Source organism: Papio anubis, chromosome 16 (genome assembly GCF_008728515.1).
Source record: "Papio anubis isolate 15944 chromosome 16, Panubis1.0, whole genome shotgun sequence".
Taxonomy (NCBI): Eukaryota; Metazoa; Chordata; class Mammalia; order Primates; family Cercopithecidae; genus Papio; species Papio anubis.
The window spans coordinates 38,308,941-38,333,081 of record NC_044991.1 but is presented as its reverse complement, the minus strand read 5'-3'; the positions used below and the strand labels follow the sequence as shown (position 1 = coordinate 38,333,081).

Sequence of the window (24,141 nt, the reverse complement as noted above, 5' to 3'; positions counted from 1 at the left end):
ATCATGACACAGGCTGGAATTCTAGCAGCGACAGGTCACAGAGATCCAGGTTGTTGACAAAAAGAGTCAAACTCGGTAAAATGTTTGAAGAGATTTATTCTGAGCCAAATACGAGTGACCAGGGAACTTTGCAACAGCCGCACGAGGTCCTGAGAACTTATGCCTGAAGTGGTTGGGCTACAGCTTGGTTTTATACATTTTGGGGAGATATAAGACACAAATCAATAAACGTAAGATGTGCATTGGTTCAGTCTGGAAAGACAGGACAACTCAAAGCAGGGAAGGGCCTTCCAGGTCATAGGCAGATTCAAAGATTTTCTGATTGGCAGTTGGTTGAAAGGGTTTATCTAAAGACCTGGAATCAATATGAGGGAGTGTCTGGGTTAAGACAGGGGTTATGGAGACCAAGGTTCTTATTGTGCAGATGAGGCCTCCAGGTAGCAGGCTTCAGAGAGAATAGATTGTAAATATTTTTTATCGAACTTAAAAATATGCCTGACTCTTAGTTAATTCTCTCTTGGATCAGGAAAAAAATGCCTGGAAAGGGAAGGGGATTCCCCACAGAATGCAGAATTTTCTCAGAAGAGACAGCTTTACAGGGCCATTTCAAAATATGTCAAAGAAATATATTTTGGGGTAAAATACTTCAGTTGATTTCAGGGCCTGCCCTGCTGTCATGTTGGTATCTTATTCCTACAAAGAGTCTGTTCTGTCATTCTTAAGGTCTCTGTTTTCATGTTAATCCTGGTCAGCTGTGCGTTAATGCCAAAGGGAAAGTATAATGAGGCATGACTGACCACCCATTCCCATCATGGGCTGAACTGGTATTTCAGGTTTATGTTGGAATACCCTTGGCTGAGAGGAGGAGTCCATTCAATTGGTTTGAGGGGCTTAGAATTTTATTTTTGGTTTACATGGTGGGGAAAGGATCAGGTCAGGTGCATAGATACAGAGAGACATGTTAGAGAGTAGCACTTGGTTACAGTTGGATGGGGGAGTTGAGGGATGAGGAGTTAATGGTAATTCAGGTTTAGGGGAAATGGTGATTTTATTAACTGAAAGTAGAAATAATAGATTTAAATGGACAGGAGAAGGTTGGAAATCGAAATAGAGGGAAAAGCCAGGTTTGAGATATACATTTGTGAGTTGTCAGTTTGTCGATAAGTGGGGAGATCATGAAAATGAAGGAGATGTCTTGCTGAGGGGGAGATTGTACCGTGAAAAAGCATAGTACCAACCAGGGCAGAACTTTGAAAAATGAAAACAAGCTATGAATAATAAGAAAGAAAACTAGAAGAGAGGGAGAGGAATATAGAAGAAATTCAGACTCATAAAGTGGCGAAAGATGCAGGGCAATGAAATTATTTGAGTAAAAGTGAAGCCATTAGATTTGGCAATTTAAAAAGGCACAGATAGGATGAGTAAAACTGATACTTCCAGCCAAACTGACCAAGAAAAAAGACAAATTGCCAGTATCAGGAATGAAAGAGGTGATATCACTACAGATCCTACAGGGATTAAAAGATTAATACAGGGACACTACAAATAACTCAATGTCAATAAATCCAACAATTTAGATAAAAATGGGCCAATTCCTTGAAAAACACAAATTACCAAAACTCATTTAAGAAAAAATAGATAACTTGGATGCTTCTATATCTATTAAAGAAAAATCAGAAGAACTTTGGGTGAGAGGGAGGGGGCCCGCCTGCCCAGACATTGGCCTCTCCCCAACCCACAGCCTGATTTGCTCTTTTTCTCCTTTTTCTCTGCCTGGCGACAGAACGAGACTGTCTAAAAAAAAGAAGAAGAAGAAGAAGAAAAAAAAGAGTTTCCCCATCTGTTAGGTCAAAATAGTATTTTGTTGCTTTAAATTGCGTTTGTCTAAATGTGTGAGAGTTTGAGTGCCTTTTATAGGTTCCATTTTAAATGAATAAAATACTTGAATTTAAAGTAATTTCCAGTTAAGCTAACATCCTACTGGATGATTAAACATGTTCCTACAAAGTAGGCAATTCTAGACAATTTCAAAGGATTAGGCAGGGGATAGATATGAGTTAGTTACAACTGACAGAGGCGAATTTCTGAAAGTGTTTTCTTAAGTTTTAGTCAGGATACTCGACTTGTATCTTGGGAATTATCATTTTCTGGAGGTATGTAGGGCTTAAGTACTTTCAACTTAGTTATTCAGCAAGGCATTATTGTAATAGAAAACTTGTATATAAATCCAACACTGAAAATGACATGTATAGAAACAGCCCATCCAAAAATTCCCTATTCCTTTCACTTTTTAGTAAGGTATTGTCTGTTAATTTACTCCCTAATACCCCGCTTATCACTCAGGATGCAGGGTGCAGGAGAAAAGGTGTGGGATGTGCTCAGCCCAGTGCCTGGCTCCCAGTAAGCATTTGGTAACAGATGGTTGTGGTTTGGTCTCCCTTTCTCCCTCCTTTCCTTCCTCGCTTCCTCCTTCTCTTCCTTTCTTCTCTTGAAAACTTGAGTGCTATGGACTATAACCTTCAGTGGACAAGGCTCACAAAACTTGAAATAAACCTGGATACCTTAACCTGAGGTCTTGCACATACGGCCCCTGATGGTGTGCCCACAGAAAATCTGAAAGAAGCAAAGCACAGGAGGAATGATAGCAAAGAGGTGACAGTGGATACTTTGCAGTGAGGAAGGGATGTTTGTAAGAAGATAAGTGGACAGTAGTGAATTCATGTGGAAGTGAATTGTATGACAGTATGGCAGTTGGTGCCTTTGCCTGCAGAAGGTAGAGAGGTGCGGCACATTTTAGAAAGCCCTCGATCCACATGTTCAAATTCGAGTTTTGATACTTGCAGGCACAGGATTTCATGTATCTGGAGAATGCAGTTGTGTGGACTACCTCCCTCCTTAAGAATGCTAGAAAAATGGAGACTTTACAGAAGTCAGACGGGCATGGCTGTGTGGCTCTTAGGCTACTTCCTGTCTCTTAATTTCCCTCACATGTTTTTTGACATCCATTGCAACGGTAGTTACTTGCACTGATAGTTAATGGTGAAGAACACAATTCTTTTTTTTTTCTGAGATGGAGTCTCACTCTGTCGCCCAGGCTGGAGTGCAGTGGCAAGATCTCCGCTCACTGCAAGCTCCGCCTCCCGGGTTCATGCCATTCTCCTGCCTCAGCCTCCTGAGTAGCTGGGATTACAGGCGTCCACCACCACGCCCAGCTGGTTTTTTTTGTATTTTAGTAGAGACGGGGTTTCACCGTGTTGGCCAGGATGGTCTCGATCTCCTGACCTCGTGATCCGCCCGTCTCGGCCTCCCAAAGTGCTGGGATTACAGGCATGAGCCACCGCGCCCGGCCCACAATTCTTAAGACACTGAACCAGTGAAGGGTTTGGGGATGTAATTATCCTTTGGCCATTTGGCTAGTGACACATTCAAAACCAATGAATTAATGCTGTAATCCCCTGTCCTGTTTCTTTGATTTATGCATGTGGAAAATTATGCTGTAATCTGCCTGTCTACTTAGACAGTAATTAATGAAGTTACTGTTTTGTACTTTTCATACTATCTGAAATAAAGCATAGCTACTTCTGGACACACCTTTAAAATCTACGGTGGGCTTCATTAATCATCCATGGTGGATTTGAGATGTTTAGATTTAGAAACTATTGGCATGCTCTTTTTCTGGGGGAAAACCTGTCTTTTTCAAGTCCTCCTGGGGCTGGGAGGAGACTTGGCCAAGGAAAGGATTATGTGCTTTCAAACAATGTTGTGAAATAACTGAAGTTTCCTTAGTGGAGTATTTCTTCTTTGTTGATAACAATGGTTGATTAAATTGGCTCAACCTTGTTGCTTTTTAAAATAGATGAAAAATCACTAATCATCAGGGAAATGCAAATTAAACCATAATGAGATACTGGCTTACTCCTGCAAGAATGGCCACAATTTAAAAGTCAAAAAACAACAGATTCTGGCATGGATGTGGTGAAAAGGAACACTTTTACACTGCTGGTGGGAATGTAAATTAGTACAATCACTATGGAAAACAGTGTGGAGATTCCTTAAAGAGCTATAAGTAGAGCTACCGCTTGATACAGGAATCCCACTACTGGGAATCTACTCAAAGGAAAATAAGTCATTATATGAAAAAGATACATGCACACACATGTTTATAGCAGCACAATTTACAATTGCAAGGATATGGAACCAACCTAAGTGCCTATCAACCAATGAGTGAATAAATAAAATATGATGTTTATACCCCATGGAATACTACTCAGCCATAAAAATGAACAAAATAGTGTCTTTTATAGCACCTTGGATGAAGCTGAAGGCCATTATTCTAAGTGAAGTAACTCAGGAATGCAAAACCAAATACCGTATGTTCTCACTTGTAAGTGGGAGCTAAGCTATGAGGACACAAAGGCATACAGAGTGACATAGTGGACTGTGGGGACTGGGAAGGGGGAGGTTGGGAGGGGGTGAGGAATAAAATCCAACCTATTGGGTACAGTGTACGCTGCTCAGGTGATGGATGCACTAAAATCTCAGAATTCACTATTAAGGAACTCATCCATGTAACTAAAAACCACCCGTATTCCCAAAACTATTGAAATTAGAAAATAAAATAGATGAAAAAATCATTCTTTAAGATTTAAGATTGGTGGTTTGTAATTACAAAGTTTTAACTCTTAAGGCAATCATTTTCATGAAGCATTTGATAGTCTCATGTCATGCTTTTTAGAAATCCACTTAAACTTGACTTCTGAGCAATTTCATATGAATAAACATTCTGATGTTTGTTGTGAATATCCTAAAGCATTCCAAAAGAAGGGGTAGAGCAATGACAGATTTTCCCCAACAATCTTCATGAGTAAGATTGGTAAGTGACCCAGTAAGTAGACCTTGGTTGACGATCCAGCTGGAGCCATACTATCCCAGGATGGACGTTTAGATCAGATGTGCTTTGAAAAGCACGTGACAAATTTGAGCTTAAAACCCTTCATAATTTTTTAAATCATGACATTTTCCAAGGACTAGAAGCTGAATGACTCCAAAACCCATTTTGAAGTTCTACAATGGAATATACTGTATGGAGTTTAGAAATGATAGATTTGATTTTCTTAAAGAAGACCACTAGAGGTCACAAGAGATCTTGGAAAGAAAAAAGGTGCTTGGTTTTGCATACCTGAAGCCAAAGAACAATCTAGTTGGTGCTGATCTTAGGTTCTCCTACCCCACACTGAGACAGTGTGCATGGTAAAAAGTTGGCGTAACTAGAACACACTGCATTCTCTGGCACTACCACTAGATTTTCTATGACATTTTTTCTTTCTTCGCTGGTTTCTTAAAATACACACACACACAGGTTTGAAGAAATATATCGATGGTGTTTGAAGTGACAGCAGAATTCCTTTTACAACTGTACCTTTTAAAGTCCAGCTAGTGAAATGCAAATCCTGTCTGGATATGGAGACTATCATCAGACAGGAACGAGGAGGCTGTGCCAGGATTCTGGATGCAAAGGTGCATCGAGAAGAGGTGGCCTGCTGCTGCTGCTGTCACTCCAGTCCTTAAGTGTGAGCTTTCCGTCTGTGCATTCGCAGGGGCTTCTGTGCTTGCAGGGAAGTGATACACACCTCTCAGACTCGAGGGAAGCGGGCCTGCAAGTTTTCCTCTGGAGCCGTAATCATGTAGTGCAGCAGCCAGACCGTGGAGGCAATGAAGCAATTTCAGGATCTGCGTGTCACCCAGAGACCCATCAGGCTGCAGGGGAGAGCTCTGCATGGCTTGGACGTCGCGGTGCTCCTAGCAAGCCCAGCTAACCGACTGGTGGAAGTGCTGAGGGAGTTTGTCCTCACTTCTCCCCAGCTCCCAGGAAGCCAGTGAGAGCTACCGGCTCATTACTAGCTGTGGACTTAGAAGACACCCATTTCTCAAGTAGGGTGTCCTGGAGAGGTGGTCGATTTTCTTAAGGTGTGGGTTCAACTCCATTTCACATGGCACAGTTTTCAGAGTCTGATGGAAATCTGGGTGTCTGAGAGATTGATAAGTCTTTATGAGGTGGACCGTTTATTTCCTCCAGAGAAGTTAAAATAAAATATTGTATAATTAATGACATTAACAAGCACATTGCTGCCCCCTCCAAGCCACATTCTGAATGGAAGATATAAAGTAACTTTGCTTTTCACTCAGAGAACTGTACTATTTCCATTGCACTCTGTGTTGATCTATAAACTCCGCATCGTCATCACCACTGGAACACTGTGCAGCATGTCAATGCCAGGGCACGTGGCGCTGCCGCGCCAAATTCACAGTGGCTCTTCTTGCATCCTGACTTTGACAGGCAGCGCTTGTTGCCTCAGAACACTCACGTTGCAACATTTGACTACATGAGTTGTTTTCCATAGCTGGGGTGTTTTGTTTCTGTGGGGCTGGACTTTGTCATATGCCATTTGAGACTATGTGAGGCTGATGTCATACTTTATCATTAGCACTCGGGCTGATGCAAGATCATAAATTATCAATTACCCCAAGGAATGCATTTAGCAGAACAAGTTCCTCTTTATCCATTTTGGGGAAGGGCTTAAGAGAGCCTCTTCAGAACTCCGAGATTTGGATGTTTTTCTGTTTTTCCCAGAAGAATTCGTGTTGAGGTATGATTGTGGATAACTTTGTTAATGAGTTGCTCGGTTTCATGAGCAGGCCTAGGGCTCTGGGTCTCCCGGAACCTTTATTCCTGATGTTTATAGCTGTAGAGTAATATTTTTGTGTCCATCGTATAAATAAAAGCCTATGGTGATTGCTGTCTTCATTCACTTAAAATGATTAGGTTATTGAATTATTTTTCCATTATTTAAAATGTCTGTTAATAAATATTGATGCAACCTTTTATTTTTGGCAAAATGTTTGAAAATGGATTTGTTGACTACTGTCTCCTAGAATTTTTTACAGATTATTTTTAGCCAATATCATCAAGGACTCTTCTTACAGAGAAAAGCCACCACCTCTTATTAGCAACACCCTTTTGGCAGGTTAAGTGGGGAAGTGAGTTGTTCCTGGAAGGCAGCAGAATGTTCTAGGCTTTTTCTGCCAAGGTTCTGAGGGCTCATGTAGAGAACAAACACTTGCTAAGGACTTACTGTGCCCCAGAGAGCAGGCTTTAATGCGTCATTTGGATCTTGCAGCTATTCTTGTCCCTACCTGTTTTTTGTACATGAGAAAACCAAGGCTTAGCATTGAAGTGACTTTGCCAGTTTCTTAGTCAGTAGAGTCAGAAGGCTAAGCAGAGGGGCTATGATGCCACCAGCATAGGACCATAGGTTCAGACTGCCTAGATGCTGCCCCTTGGGCATAAAAATTCTGCCCTTCACTGCTATCACTGTAAATGGGACCCTTGACAAGTTCTCAGCACAAGGTATGGGCCCGGTTCACGTTGGCTATTGCTGTTGGGCTACATGCTACAGAACTGCTACAGAATTCCTTCTGTTTCCCTAAAGAACATTTTCCCTGGTTGGGAAGATGCTACACCTTGGCTATAAGAATTAGCACCAGAACTGGACAATATATATCCAGTGATGATCCCACCATTGGGTTCCTGGGAAAGGAGGTTGGGAGAGAAGTGTCACTGGAGGGTGTAGGGTGAAGATGAGCTTTGGGGATGCTGGAATTGGTTGTGGGCAAGGGGGTCAGAGCACTGGCTGGGAATAGAGGTGGGAAGGAGGGAAGATGGTGAAGTCTCCTTCTAGAGACAATAAGTGAATCAACTCGTATCATTATTGGTGACTAGGGTGGAAAGATGGAGGCAAAGAATTTTGTGCCCATCCCAGAAACAGTGGGGAGCTTGCAAAAGTGAAGTTTTTCAAAACTAATTTCAACTTTTATTTTAGATTTAGTGGGTACATGTGTAGGTTTGTTACCTGGGTATGTTGCATGATGCTGAGGTTTGGGGTACAATTGATCCCATCACCCAGGTACTGAGCATAGTACTCAACAGTTTTTCAACCCATTCTCTCCCCTCCCTTGAAGTCCCCAGTGTCTATTGTTACCATCTTTATGTCCATGAGTGCCCACTGTTTAGCTCCTACTTATGAGTGAGAACATGCAGCATTTGTTTTTTTTGCTCCTGAGTTAATTCGCTTAGGGTAATGACCTTCAGCTGCAACTATGTTGCTGCAAAAGACATGATTTCATTATTTCTTATGGCTGCATGGAAAAGTTTTAAAGTAAGATGAAGAAAGCAGGGTTTTAAGAAGATTAGTGATGGTGGGTGGAATGACAGAGTTTCTCCTTACAGTAGTCAATGGGAAGTGAGTGCAGTGATTCAAGCTTCTGTAGTAAGAAACTCTCTCATTCCACCCACTGACTGTAGAAGTTCTGCAGTTCTTTTTGGTTTCTCCTACCTACGTAATAATGATAATAACTATAACATTGCACATGATCTTTTTAAACATTTACTATTTTTATGACAGATGCACACACAGTAACATAGAGAGGTAAAGTACACAAGGTCACAGGTGGGCAGAAGCAGGATCCAGATACAGGCAACCTGGCTCCCCTGCTCAGGCTGTGACCACTATGCTGTATCATTTTATTTCTAATATTTTCAAGAGCGCCATAAGACTTAATGCATTTATGGTGGTCCCTCAGTCCCCTGGGCCGTAGGTGACCACTGATAATGCTCAGTGATCACGTGCAGAAATAGACGGACAAGTGGTCAAGGCCTTCCTTTGGTAAATTATTGCAGGGCTGAAATAGCTTGAAAAATGACTGCAGCATCAGTAGTACAGTCATACCCATTCAAAAAACGGTTGACATTTGTTTCTGGCTCCCTGATTTAGCCTCATCACTAGAAATTCCTGCTGATGCCCTTTCTTGATGGAATAAGACTGTTTGGTGGTGATGACATCAGGGCCAGGTTGACAGTTTAAGAAAACAAAGGATCTGGTTGCCTGGATAATGACCCTTTGCTGTCTCTCCTTCCAGAGAGTTTTGACAAGAGGTGTATTAATCGATTCTCCCACTGCTGTAAGGACATACCTGAGACTGGGCTATTTATAAAGAAAAGAGGTTTAATTGACTCACAGTTCCACAGCGCTGGGGAGGCCTCAGGAAACTTACAATCATGGTGGAAGGGGAAGCAAACGTGTCTTTCTTCACAAGGCAGCAGGAAAGAAGAATGAGAGCCGAGTGAAAGGGGAGACCCCTTCTAAAACCATCATATATCGTGAGAACCTTCTCACTATCACGAGAATAGCATGGGGGGAACTGCCCCCATGATTCAGTTACCTCCCACCAGGTCCTTCCTATGACATGTGGGGATTATGGGAACTACAATTCAGGATGAGATTTGGGTGGGGACACAGCCAAACCGTATCAAGAGGTTAACGAGAAGATTCAACCTGAGGAGTCATGGTGATGGTCCCTTCCATCCTGAATTCTCATCTTCTGTGTGTGTGTTTTCCTCCTTGTACCATGGTCTTGTTGGCTGGCTCCCTCCTTATCTCTGAAGTTTTAAAGACCAGAGACCTGGTTTTTCAACTGTGTAGTTGTTCCATCAAGATACTTACTGTTTTTAATGAAAAACCAGCATCATTTCAACCATTATACTTGTGTCCGCAGAGGCAAAGATTTCATCCTGGGAGCAGGGTGAAGATTTTCATCCAGAATGCATGGGGTCATCCAGTTTAAAGAATTTAGGCTTAGGGAGTACACCTGTGGCAGGATCAGGGGATTCGTTCCTACAGGGGCAGGAGGAGTGGTGGCAGGGCTGGCTGGATGATAACCTCTGACCCCTAGCCGAGGACTCCCCCCTCTCAACTCTTTTGCTTCCTGCTGCAAATTTTCAAAAGAAGAGTCAAAATAAAGGAGTATTTCTGAAGTGCATTGTCAGCTTAGCGGAGTGTGAAGGCAGCGCTTAAGTCACTAGACCAGAGCTCATATCACGGCTCTGCTGCCAACTATTTCTGTCATCTCAGGCAAAGCATTTCCTCATCCCCATGGGCCTTGCTCTCCTCCCTCTGCAAAGTGAAAATGGCAGTGCCACCCTCCTGGGATCGCTATGAGAAACACAGTAGCAGAAATCATCCGGATAAAGCCCTGAGCTTTATATATATATACTGATCACTGAGTGGATGGAGCTCCTATTAATGTCAAAGAACATACTAGAAGATAAAATGGGATGATGAAGATGGTAGCATGGTAAAGCTCGGGGGGAAGGAAATAGACATTAGTAGCCAAAGCAGATATACTAGAAGAAAATAACACAAAGCTGAAACATTTTTACAGGAAGAGTATCAGAAAAAAAAAAGTATAAGAACATCCCAGACAGGTAAAAAATAGCACTAAATTTACCCAAGAATGTGCTAAAAAGAAGAAAGGAGTGTTAAATCCTGCGGCAAGATGGAACACAGGAGCCAGCCTCCCCAAGTTGCAATAAATCTGGTTCTTGTCCCCACCCGCCGCCACCCCCCATCCCCAACTAGTTGTCAAGGTCTCTGTAAAGGGTCCTGAGGATGGAAGCGGAGTGGATGTCCCCAGGAGGGCGAGCAGTGCTCCATCACCTCACCAGCCTTCCCCTCCATGGCAAGTGCAGAGACATCTCAGGAATAAAGGATTCCATGGGCCAGTGTTTGAAAAATGCATAAACAAGGTTAAATATTCTTTACTGTAGTGCTTCTCAGAGTCTTTAATATATAACTATGAAACAGAAAGAGACTTATACGGGTTATTGTTTTAGGCACTGGAATTATTTGGGCTGGGAGGATGCTCGGGACAATATCATAGTGGTGTTTCTTAGAACATCTTTGGGAAGTGCTGCCCCTAGTCTCTTGTCCCTTGGCCCATGAAAAGTGCTTCCCTGCATCCCACACCCACACATGCCAACTGTGTTCCCTCTGCCTGCAATGTTCCACTTCTAGGTTTCAACATAGCTTCCTCCCTTTCTCTTCATTCTGCTCTCAGCTCAGATGACCCTCCTCACAGAGGTCCTCCCTGACCACTTGACCCTCTCACTCTCTATCCCAAAGCATGTATCATTATTTGAAATGTTTAGAATTGTCTAAATTGGTTACATCTTTATTGTCTGTTTCTCCTATTAGAAGGTAAGTTCAGGCTGGGCACGGTGGCTCACGCCTGTAATCCCAGCACTTTGGGAGGCTGAGGCGGGCAGATCACGAGGTCAGGAGATAGAGACCATCCTGGCCAACATGGTGAAACCCTATCTCTACTAAAAATACAAAAATTAGCTGGGTGTGGTGGTGCGCGCCTGTAGTCCCAGCTACTCAGGAGGCTGAGGCAGGAGAATCGCTTGAACCCGGGAGGCGGAGGTTGCAGTGAGCCAAGATTGCGCCACTGCACTCCAGCCTGGCAGCAGAGTTAGACTCCCTCTCAAAAAAAAAAAAAGAAGAAGAAGAAGAAGAAGGGAAGTTGATATCATGAGTGTTGCTGTAGCCCCAGCACTTAGAACAGGGTCTGGCACCTAGTTGGTGCCCCGTTGAAGGACAAAAATGAGTGAACGAACACTGAACTTCAGCCTTTCTATTAAACAGGGTGGAAGACCATGACGATCTCATGCCAATATTTATGCGCTATGACACAATTCTGAAGGAAACTTACGGTGAATACTTCCTGGCCGAACTAATAGAGGCCCAAGATGAAGAGAATCATGCTGTTGTGTGTGAGGTTAGTGACTGATCCATGTGGGGACACACTTAGTGAGAGGAAGGAGGGATGTGAGTGGTGTTGCTCTTGTGTTGCTGGGCACCCCTGGAGCTGCCATTGTCTCCCTGGCCACCCCGGCCCTCCCACTGCCCTTCCAGGTGGTGCACCAGGCCAACTTCCTCCCCTGGGTTACTGACTTTAGGCTGTCTTTTGCGAGGTCCTTCCAGATGCCCAGGGTGCTGTAGATTCTTGCCTTGTTCCTAGAGTGAGAGGGAATGGAAAAGACCCCCCAGGGGTGCATAGGGGGATTTCTGAGAATCCCCAAATCTCACACTTCAGAAGTCACAAACCAGCGTTCTGCTGGCAGATGGATTTTGTTTGAGTTGGAGAGGTATTTTTTTTTAACGTTTTGTTTTGACATAGTTTCACACTTAAAGAAAGTTTATAACTACCCAGATTCCCCAAATGTTAACATCCAACCCCATTTGTTTTGTTCTCTTGTTCATCCTTTCTAATTCCCCACCCACCTCTTTCTCTCTCGCTGGCTTTCTCTCTCTCTCATGTATATTCTGAACCATTTGAGAGTAAGTTGCATACATGATGCCCCTTTACCTCTAAGTATTTCAATGTATATTTCCTAAAAGCAAGGACACTCTTTTAGATAACTGCAATACAATGATCAAAGCCAAGTAATTATGATTCCTGTAATTCTTTTATTTTTTTTATTTTTTGAGATGGAGCCTTGCTCTGTCACCCAGACTGGAGTGCACTGTCATGATCTCGGCTTACTGCAACCTCCGCCCCTCGGGTTCAAGCGATTGTCCTGCTTTAGCCTCCTGAGCAGCTGGGATTACAAGTGTGTGCCACCACGCCCAGCTAACTTTTATATTTTTAGTAGAGATGGGGTTTCACCATGTTGGCCAGGCTGACCTGAGGTGAACTCCTGACCTCAGGTGATCCGCCTGCCTTGGCCTCCCAAAGTGCTGGGATTACAGGCGTGAGCCACCACACCCAACTAGTTCCTGCAATTCTTTTATCTAATCTACAGACTTTATTCAGATTTTTCTGACAGTCCCAGTAATGTCCTTTATGGCAGAGGTAATTCCAGGCCATTCATTGAATTCAGGTGCTCTGTTTCTTCAGCCTTTTTAAATCTAGAACAATTCTCCAATGACTCTTTATCTTCCATGAGAATTACAGTTTTGAAGAGTACAGGTCAGACATTTTGTAGAATGTCTCATTTTGAATTTGTGCAATGTTTTCTCATTATTTGATTCAAGTTATATATGATTAAATATTTTTGAATTAGCAGCTAATGTAAAAATTATGAAAGTCTATATAACAATTGGAATTTCCAGCTTTTCTTTTTTTTTTATTATTATTATACTTTGAGTTCTAGGGTACATGTGCATAACGTGCAGGTTTGTTACATATGTATACTTGTGCCATGTTGGTGTGCTGCAGCCATCAACTCGTCAGCACCCATCAACTCGTCATTTACATCAGGTATAACTCCCAATGCAATCCCTCCCCTCTCCCCCCTCCCCATGATAGGCCCCGGTGTGTGATGTTCCCCTTCCCGAGTCCAAGTGATCTCATTGTTCAGTTCCCACCTATGAGTGAGAACATGCGGTATTTGGTTTTCTGTTCTTGTGATAATTTGTTAAGAATGATGGTTTCCAGCTGCATCCATGTCCCTACAAAGGACACAAACTCATCCTTTTTTATGGCTGCATAGTATTCCATGGTGTACATGTGCCACATTTTCTTAATCCAGTCTGTCACTGATGGACATTTGGGTTGATTCCCAGCTTTTCTAAACAAATCAGAAGGCCCAGCCTATTGGGCCCAAAAGACAGCCCACACCCTCTAATTCATGATTCTTCATCTACTCATTACTCATTATTTGTTAAAACTATAAGAGCTGTTTAAAGAATATTACTATATTACTTTTCTTGAAACTTGGAATGAAAAGTTCTCTTATTTGGATGACATGAGCAGTTTGAGGCTTTGTTCTACATCAGTGGTTCTCAAACTTGGCACATATGCAAATCACTTGGGAGGCTTTTAACTATCCATACCATGCCAATGACTTGGATCCAGAATATATACAAAGAACTCTCACAACAGTAGAAAAATAATCCACATAAAATGTGGGCAAATGATTTGAATAGACACTTTTCAAAAAAATGAATAAATAAAAGATACAATTGGCCAATAAGCATGTGAAAAGACATTCAACATCATTAGTCATTAAGGAAAGGCAAATCAAAATCACAGTAAGATACCACTTTACCTCCACTAGGAGGGTTATAATCAAAAAGCAGGACAATAGCAGATGTTGGCAAGGATGTGGAGAAACTGGAACCCTCATTCATAGCTGGTAGGAATATAAAATGCCATGGCCATTTTGGAAAAAAGTCTGACATTTTCTCCAAAAGTTAAACGTAAGAGTTACCATTTGACCCAGAAATTCCATACACAGAATTGAAAACACGTGTCCACACAAAGACTTGTATGCAAATGTTCATAGCAGCATTATTCATAATAGCCAAAAAGTAGAGATAGGCCAAATGTCTGTCTACTGATGACTAGGTAAACAAGTTGTGGCATATCCATACGAGGGAATAGTACTAGGAAACAGAAGAATGAAGCACGGATACATGCTACAGCATGTCGGAACCTTGAAAACGATGCTAAGGAAAAGAAGTCGGTCATAAAGACCACGTATTGTATGATGGCATTTAGATGAAAGCCTAGAATAGACACTTCTGTAGAGACAGAGGGTAGATTAGTGTCTGGAGGGAAAGGGGAAGGAGAAGTGACTAATATTGGGCATAGGCATTGGTTGGTCGGGGAATGAAAATGTTCTGGGATTAGATAGTGGTGATGGGTGTACAATTTTGTGAATATATTAAAAACCACTGAATTGTGTGTGTTTTTTTTGTTTTTTTTTGTTTTTTTGTTTTTGAGATAGAGTCTTGCTCTGTTGCCCAGGTTGGAGTGCAGTGGTGTGATCTTGGCTGACTGCAACCTCCACCTCCTGGGTTCAAGTGATTCTGCTGCCTCAGCCTCCCAAGTAGCTGAGATTACAGGTGCCTGCCACCACACTGGCTAATTTTTGTATTTTTAGTAGAGATGGGGTTTTGCCATGTTGACCAGGCTGGTCTCAAACTCTTAGCCTCAAGTCATCTGCCCACCTTGGCCTCCAAAAGTGTTGGAATTACAGGTGTGAGCCAGTGCACTAGGCCTGAATTGTGTATTTCTTAAAGGGCTGTTTTTATGGTAGTCGAATTATATCAATTATATCCATTTTTAAAAATCCTGTTGCAGGGGTACCCTCGGGCCAATTAAATGAATCTTTTGGGGGTGAGACATAATCCATATATTTATTTTTAATTTTAGACACAGGGTCTCACTATGTTGCCTAGGCTTGTCTTAAACTGCAGTCCTCCTGCCTCGGCCTCCCAAAGTGCTGGGGTTGCAGGCATGAGCCACCATGCCTGGCCTCAATCTGGATTTTTAAAAATCTCCCCAGATGATTCCAATGTGCAGTCCAGGTGGTGAAACACTCATCTACATGAGGGTAAAACACACCTGGTGAGAATGACATGACTTTATAAACATGTGGGTATTAGTTTCTGAAGCTGACAATTGGCCCTGGAAATTAGATTCTGAAGTACTACATTGAAAGAATTTTTATTTATTTTTATTTTAGTTTTTAAATGTTTATTTTATTTTCTCATATTTAGGTTTTGGCATGGTTTCTCAACAACCTGCTTTCACGTATTCTCGTTGAGCCATTAGCCCCAGGCTACCAGGCTAGCCACAGAAGGGAGGGCTGGCAGCATTTGGGCCTAGCAGCACCATTTGGAAAGCTTATCTTTACACAACTAGACAGAAACTCCTGAGAAGTGAAATGATTCATACAGACCCCAGTAAGGATTTTCATGACCAGACTTTACTCATCAGGTTTAATCAGGGTCTTTGCTTTTGGAAGGCTTTTAATTATTTGGTTTCGAGGTACTAGTTTTAGTCTGAATCACTTGAGTCAGTGCTTTGTAGAGAAGCCGCAGTGACCTCTTCCTCCACGTTCTTTCTCTCTCTTGCCATATGTTTCACACTTTCAGTGTGTGTAAACATCAGAGCAAAGCCGTAGGCTGAAAACTGAGGTTCCAACCCTGCAAGGATTCTTTGGTGTCTTGAAAGAGGTAGAGGGCATCCAGCCCCATCTCCTTCCAGAGGCTGTGCTGCCTCAAGCATCAGAGGCTTTGTGTTCTGTGGAGGGGAGACCACAGACCTCGATCTTCAAATGGAAGGGCAGAAACAAGACTGTGAGCTGGGATCTGGGAGGGGACCTCTAATCTGAAGTGAGCCATGTCTGATGTCTGAAGCCTTTTGGGGTTCAAGATCAATGCTGTTGCTACCCTTTTTCCTGCCTCCCTAGGGGCCTTTTAGGCAATGGTGTGCTGGAGCCAGCTTGCTCTGGCTCTCAAGGGCTGATTGTAAATCTTCAGGAACTCTGCAAACTGCTTGTTAAATACAGCTATTATTAAAAATTAAATTATAGAAACATACAATGTAATAAATTATATTAAAACAAAGTTAATAAATACTTGAAATTCATCACCTTCAATTTTTTTTTTGCTATTCTCCATGCTCTTGAGGGTTTTAAAAAAAAATGTCTGTGGTCTCTATACAGTGGATGTAAGAAATAATGGCTAGCTACTGTGCATTCCCTCCCAACTACATGTTTAGTGAGATCACACTGTTCACCTGACATTGGCCATGATTTGAATGCTTACACCTCAGAAATCGGCAGAAGCTACAAATCTGGGCTTTCCCCCCATCGGCCATGATGAGAGTGCTTATACCTCAGAAATCAGCAAATGCTACAGATCTGGGCTTCCCCCCTCCCCCCCTGGAATGCTGATTAGGCATTTACAGGCACATGTTACTTTAAGGCAACCACTGCCAACCAGAGGAAACAGAAAGAAGTCCATCAAGTTTTTGTCTTTCTGAACAGCCATGGCAGTTCCAGGCCATGCATGCAGCATGCCTGAGGGCAAGGCTGTGCCCTGTGGGAAACCCTTATGACTGAAAGGGTTTTTAGTTACAAGGACTTTCTTTGGCTTGATAGCTAGTTTGGAGGAGTTTGGGGCCATCACTTCATACAAGTTCCTTGTCATAACTGTACCCTGGCTTACCTTGACATCTGGTGTTTACTCCAAGCTGAGGTTTTAGGGAAGGGTAGTTGGAGGCCAACGGCGGCTCCTAGTGACAGATGGGCAGAGCGTCTGCTTTGGCATCATCCATGGTGTGGGCAGCAGTGGTCCGAGTAGGCACCACTGACCTGCAGGCAGGGAGAGCCTGCCAGGTCAGCCATGCGCTTGGCATCAGGAGGAGAGAATCAGAGCCAGCAGTGGTCACAATGAGGGCAAAACCCTCATGGTGGAATATGGACCTGTTTGGGAAGACAAGGCCACAGTACATATAGTTTTCTAGCAATCTAAACCTTATGTATCATGATGTAGATCTTTACAGGACAAGCAAGAAAAACAAAACCTTCAGTTTTGTTCTCCAGTATAAGATAATTGAAGACACTTGTGGTGGAAAGTACTTCTGTCACCAGGAAGATAGATAACAGCCAGCAATCAATGCTTTTCTGTTGTACAAGTTAAAAAAGTCCATTAAATCCATTTATTTTTTTCAGTGCCTACACAAGAATGCATTTGGATACTCCTGCAGATTCATATTTAAGAACAGTCTCAAATCGGTTATTTGAAAGAAACTCAAAGGAAAAAGCAGACACTTCCACAATATGTCCTTGCTCTGTTGTAGTCTGTAATTGTGAACTTTTGTAAATTGTTACAACCCTGGATGAATGATGGGAATATAACAGGTTGTAGAATTGGAGAACGTTAAATCTTTGTTCCTAATGGCAAAACATGTTTTTCTCATTTTCATCAGAATGTGTGATCCATGCCATTTGAAATCAAATTCCAAACACAATGAGCCATTAGTGTAATAGCTCATTACTAACAGCGGTCTTATAAATAATACATTCTTATCATGCACATGCAGCTCGCTGTGAAGCCAGCAAAAGGTATTTCAGGCCATCGAAGTTTTGTTGCGCCAGCGCGGCTGTGGATTAGAAGGACATCTCCATGTGAACCAAGATGGATGCCAATTTTCCCTGCCGAGAGTGAGGCTGGCCGTCTCTTTCTGCACATATGGTAGATGGATTGGTTAATCAGCGTCTGCTGAGTCTTGGGCCTGAAATTACAGAGAAGCCAGACAACTGCGGCTATGCAGCCTTTGTTCACGAGTGCAAACAAGACAAACAATCACTTGTTATTTGGGAAAAAAATTAAAATGTTTATTTTGGACTTTTATTAAAGTGTCAATGGCTTTATAAAACAGCTGTGTAAATCCAGGCTTTTTCAGCAGTATCATTTTAGGGGGACTGTAAAGAAAGGAATATACGTGAAAAAAGTAATTTTTAAAAATACCCCTTGTATTTCAGTTTTGAGGAGAAAATAGAGGAAGTCTCACTTTTATTTTGCAAACACATTTGAGAGCAAATGATTTTTAACTGGGAGACATGTTGGAGAACAAATAGTAGTTTAATACCTAATTTTTTTTGGTGTCATTTTAAAAACTGAGTATTATTGTAGCCTGATTCTCTGTTTTAGGAGGTTAAAGCATTAACCATTTTCTCTGACTGGGCATTTATGGAAAGATGCTGCATTCTTGGAAATGGAGAATGCCTGTGATTATTGAGTTCTGCTACTTTCTGAATGCAATGGTTATCTAAAAGTCTGAACACTTGAGAGATAGGACCCAGTAAATGTGGGTTTCTAATAACAGCTATCAGAGTCTAATCAGTCAACCAGAATTTACTTAAAATCTACTTAATAATTATTTTATGTGAAATTCAAAGGACTATGTATTTTCTCTCTCTTTTAAAATTTTAAACAGTTTCCTTGCAGAAAACAATGAAATACAGAATTACTTAAGGGATATAATAAGGAGTTTCAGTCACAGCCGTCTCTCAATGTGGAATATGATAGAATTAAAGTCTGTTGTTAATTTCTAATGTTTTGGTACCAATCAGATACCTGGTACCCAACCAGGGTTCAGATCAGCTAGTTACTCATCTTCTCACCTATGTATTACTCATCAAAGACCGAAAATCACGGGGACAACTGCAAGAGCTTCAGAACCAGCATTTCGGGGTGATGGGAAGTTAGACGTTTGCAGATGAGACCCACTTGATGAACCAGCCCAGCCTGACTCAAGTTTACTTCACTCGAACATTTTCCACCAAACTTCCTTCCCCATATCTCCTCCCCATCAGACTATCCAGTTAATAAATAAGTGAGTTCAAGACAAATTGAAGAGTTTCTACCTGATAAGGAGCTAGGGTCCATGGACTTTCTCTGTACTGGGGGCTGATCACATGAGCACTGGAACAATGACCTGTATTCCTGAGAAATGTGCATGGCAGAGGGGAGGAAAGTAGACAGAAGCACCAGGCTTATGTTGGGGTACAAACACATGACACCAAATGGCAGAGGATATGGAGCAGGCAGGGGCATGGTCTGAGCAGAGGGCAAGTATCCCAATGGTTGAATGGTCAAGAACTCTGGCAATTTCCCTGTTACTTATGCACCACTAGGTGTGTCCTCAGTGGTCACTTACTGGGACATTTTTGAGCATGTTTTATGTACTTAAGGAAGAGACTCATTCCTCCCTTAAATCTCAGGGTGCCTGCCAGACCACCAGCCGACCACATACTGAGGGCTCTGGAGGTTTCCTGATGAGAATCATTTGACCTCTGATAAAGTAATGAAGTGTTTTGGACTGGGTGTGGTGGCTCATGCCTGTAATCCCAGCACTTTGGGAGGCCGAGGTGGGCAGATCACTTGAGGTCAGGACTTCGAGACCATCCTGGCCAACATGGCTACACAGGAGGCTAGGGCAGGAGAATCGCTTGAACCCAGGAGGCGGAGGTTGTGGTGAGCCGAGATACACCACTGCACTCCAGCCTGGGTGACAGAGCAAGACTCTGTCTCAAAAAAAAAAGAATAATAAGGTGTTTTGGATATTTCAGGTGGCAGGCACAGCTGTTGGGTTCATGAGTGTGTGCTCAAGAGTGAACATGCAACTGCTACATGAGTGCTTTGACTTGGGCCCTTTCCACGGACTCTGTTTCCCCCATCCTGATGATGTTCTGGAAGCACCACAAGAGCTAAGTGTCCGAAGAAGTCAAGGTACAGTGGATATCATAGGGACACACTGGAAAATTAAATCTATGCTTTATACACATTGCGCTCTTTGCTAAGTGATGGAACTAGATAGGGTACTTTATATTTCCTTCCCCAGTTCCCCTTAAGGAGTAGTTCCATAGTTGGTTACATTCTTTTGCAAATATCTACAAGCACAGATAGTCATAGTGCAGGGGTGGAGTTAGACATACTGGACTTGGGGCTTTAGGGCTCCCATATTGAGGATGCTCACTTCTTGAATGTTCATTGCTAGAGTAGATGTAAGTTATAGTGAAATAATTACTAGTGTTTCAGGTTTTACACACACACACACACACACACACACACAGAACCAAACATAACAAGTGAATTTTTCAAATCAAGAACTCAGGAAGTTTTATATGCTTTGAAGTTTTAATCCCAACTTTCAGTGCTTCTGTGTTTTTGTCTTTGACAAATCATTATGTAGTATAGGTCTGTTGCAAGTAGTCATTTTTAACTTGCTTAGGTTAATTCTAGCTATATGAAATGATATCATCAATTTTAAAATATTGTCTGTATCAAGATTTTCACCACATTCAATTAGGTAATCTCAAACTTTGATGTTTTAATTTAGTGAGGTCTTACTGTATCCATGGGTATCTTTGCGATTACATATTTGAGTTCTTACAGAAAACAGATGCAGGCAGGCAAGTTACCGTGGGTACATCAATTCACTTCTCTAAAGCTGGATTTCTTCATTTGTAAAATGAGCATAATAGTAATACCTCCCACACGGCGGCAGGGGTGGGGTGGGTTGTGAAGTTTCACTGAGATAAGCCGAGTAGGGTGCTTTGCACAGTCAACTTAGCACTCAATAAATGTTGATCATCACCGTTAGCAATTTTTTTTTTTCCTTTGTGTCGGCCTTCCACCAACTTGAATCTTCCTAGGGTAAAATCAGGGTAGTTCAAATTGCTATGCTTTTTCCTGTCTGAAAGATTATAACAAGATTGTTCAGAAATGGGAAAAGGAGCACTTGGCTGGTGGCAAAGGACTTGTCAGCCTAGACAACAGAAGGCAGTGACTTGGCTAAGCTTTTCTCCTGAATGCATAAACCCAGTGCACAGCGTCTAGACCTCATCTGAACACACACACTTATCACAGAGAACTTGCAAAGCCACAGGTAGAGGAGTTTCCCTTTTGTTCTGATGAAAACAACACCCTTCCCAAAAGAGATTTGGGGTCCTTATTGTTTAACAGTGAAGCCTTGCTTGCCATGCTTCTCAGAGAAGAGCTCTACCATGGGAGAGTTCTGAAGGAACTTATCAGTGTGAGACAGTCCGGGACCATAAGTTGTCATTGTCATTTTCCAATGCTTAAATTCTTCTTTGAAAGCAGCACTAAATGGCCTTTTTTTTTTTTTTTTTTTTTTTTTCCTGAGGTGGAGTTTAACTCTTGTCACCCAGGCTGGAGTACAATGGTGTGATCTTGGCTCACTGCAACCTCCGCCTCCTGGGTTCAAATGATTCTCCTGTCTCAGCCTCCAGAGTAGCTGGGATTACAGGCGACTGCCACCACACCCAGCTAATTTTTGTATTTTTAGTAGAGACAGTGTTTTGCCATGTTGACTAGGCTGGTCTTGAAGTCCTGACCTCAGGTAATTCACCTGCCTCGGCCTCCCAGAGTGCTGGGATTACAGGTGTGAGCCACCACACCTGGTCCTAAATTGCCTTTTTATGGCTGAATATTCTCATATATAAAATGGAGATAAAAATAGTATCTAACCCAAAGAACTGAGGGGATGATTAAATGTTAGAATCTATGTGTTGTGCTTAGCTCAGCGCCAAACAGAAAGTAAGTCCTGAACATTTAAAAATATTTTTTCCCCTGTGGCTATTGTAATGAAGAACAAGTTGAAAAGATGTAGTCCCTTCCAGAGTGTTCCTGAGTGGCTCTGATGCTACTAATGTTTCCTACATAGAATGAATGGAAAATTACTGAGAAACTTCATGGAGCAATGAAATTCAAAATTTAAACTGAACCCTGGACTTAAAAACACACATAAGCTAGTATAGCTCTAGCAAGAGCCCACAGAGATATGGGCACTAAAAGAAGTCCTACTTCTGTCTACCTCCTTTAATATTTTTACCTAAAATCAGTCAATCTAGGACAGGTGGTAAGTAAAAGAAATAGGAAAACTTATCTTCTGTGCCTTGTTTATTTTTGAAAGTCAGCTTTATGTTCATTGACACAAAGATGGTTCTTTATGAAATTTTCACCAGGGAGCTGGCATTGTAGACTTCCAGATAACTTCCAGGGATTGAGTCACAAATCATCAACAGCTCATTATATCTAAGAAAAAAGTCATCAACACATTTTGCTGCCATCTTCCTATCAACAACAACAAAGAATGAGGCTCCAGAGAAAATTCTAAATGTACTGTGATCTGTTACTTTTCTTGCCTGATGAAAGTCTCAAGTTAAAGGAAATATAATTTCTCTAAAATATGAACTAAAATTCTTGTTTCAAATGAGCACACATCACCATGCCTCATATCTTGTATTTTGTTTAGTGCTTTTTCCATTTCAAAGGATTTTTATTTATATTATCTCATTTTATCCTTGTAACTTGGTGTAGGAGAGCTAGGGAAGGTGAGGTTCTCTCTATTTTATACCTGCTCAAGCTCATCCAAGCTTTTAAAGCTCATCAGTGGCTGACCCAGAAGGCAGACCCAGCCTCTCTCTGCTTTTGTGCAAGATGATAGTCTTGGCAAGGTAACTTTTTATCTTGGATGGTTTTGACAGAAAACTCCAATGACGGCTCTGCTACACAAGATACATGATCAGTTTTTTCACTTTATTTTTTTATTATTATTATTACTATTATTATTTTGAGATGAAGTCCCCCTCTGTCACCCAGGTTGGAGTACAGTGGTGCAATCTCAGCTCATTGCAACCTGTGCCTCCTGGGTTCAAGCAATTCTCCTGCCTCAGCCTCCCCAGTAGCTGAGATTATATGTGTATGCCACCACACCCAGCTAAATTTTTTGTATTTTTAGTAGAGATGGGGTTTCACCATATTGACCAGGCTGGTCTTGAACTCCGGACCTCAGATGATCTGCCCACCTCAGCATCCCAAAGTGCTGGGATTACAGGCCTGAGCCACCATGCCCGGCCAGTTTTTTCACTGTAATAAGTTATTTAATGAATGATCACTTCAGTGAATGATCAGTGACCTGCCCATATCCCTCATACTTTTATTTTGTATGTGTGTGCTCCAAACAATTCCTGTCTGCTGGAATCTTCACCTCTGTGTCTGCAGGCTTTTTAAAAACTGTGAAAGGCCAGTCTGACCTGTGCAGGGGTCAGGCTGGAAGTATCAGGAAATTATCACTCAAGTAACAGACTGCTTCCTTGTCTCACATCCCAGCTTCCCTGCTGGTGCTTTCTCCATTGACTCCCAAATAAATGGTTGTAATTGAGTCTTTAACTCAAGGTTTGCTTCTGAGGGAAGTGAGACCAAGACACTACTAGTTAGGCCTTTTCCTACCAGCTGTGAAAGCATTTATTTATACACAACTGACTTGGGTGAGAGTATAAATACCCCAGCTCCCTCACTCCTCAGGTGGGAGGACTCAGAGACTTGAGTATTGGCTGGTTTCTCAGAGTTCCCCCAAGGGATTAAGTTTCAGTTGTCCATAATAGTAATCTGAGTGATAACACATGTGTTGTTTTTTAACTTTTAAGTTCAGGGGTACATGCGAAGGTTCATTACATAGGTAAACTTGTGTCATGTGGGTTTGTTGTACAGATTATGGCATCATCCAGGTATTAAGCCTAGTACCCATTAGTTATTTTTCCGGATCCTCTCCCTCCTCCAACCCTCCACTCTCAAAAGGCCCCAGTGTGTGTTGTTCCCCTTTGTGTGTCCATGGATAACATACACTTTATTAGTTGTCTTTCCTTCCCTGTCCCTTTTCCTCACTCTCCTACTGGTGCATCCTGGAACCACCTCCAAAGTAAACTGCTTATTCTCAAGCTTTTCTCTCAAGATCTGATCTTTCCCATCCAGCTGTGAAAACTTGTAATTTCACACCAACCTCAACCCTTTCAAGCAGAATAATGTCAAGACTCAACATTCTTAAATGAATCCAGAGGCCCTCCTTTCTCTAGCTCCTAATACACATGGTAATTAGCTTACTGTCCTTCATCATCTCAGCCTTATCAAAAGTTTCCCT

General features: G+C 42.1%; 1 protein-coding gene across 6 annotated transcripts in view; it reads left to right on the top strand.

Moving 5' to 3' along the window:
* Positions 1–24,141, top strand: part of CFAP61 (cilia and flagella associated protein 61) — a 303,360-nt gene that overhangs the window by 24,558 nt on the left and 254,661 nt on the right. For all 6 annotated transcript variants that reach the window (XM_017945056.2, XM_017945053.2, XM_017945054.2 and 3 more), the window contains 2 exons: positions 11,541–11,673; positions 19,769–19,928. In XM_017945056.2, coding sequence (XP_017800545.1) covers positions 11,541–11,673; positions 19,769–19,928 — 293 coding nt within the window. The remainder of the gene's footprint in view (positions 1–11,540; positions 11,674–19,768; positions 19,929–24,141) is intronic.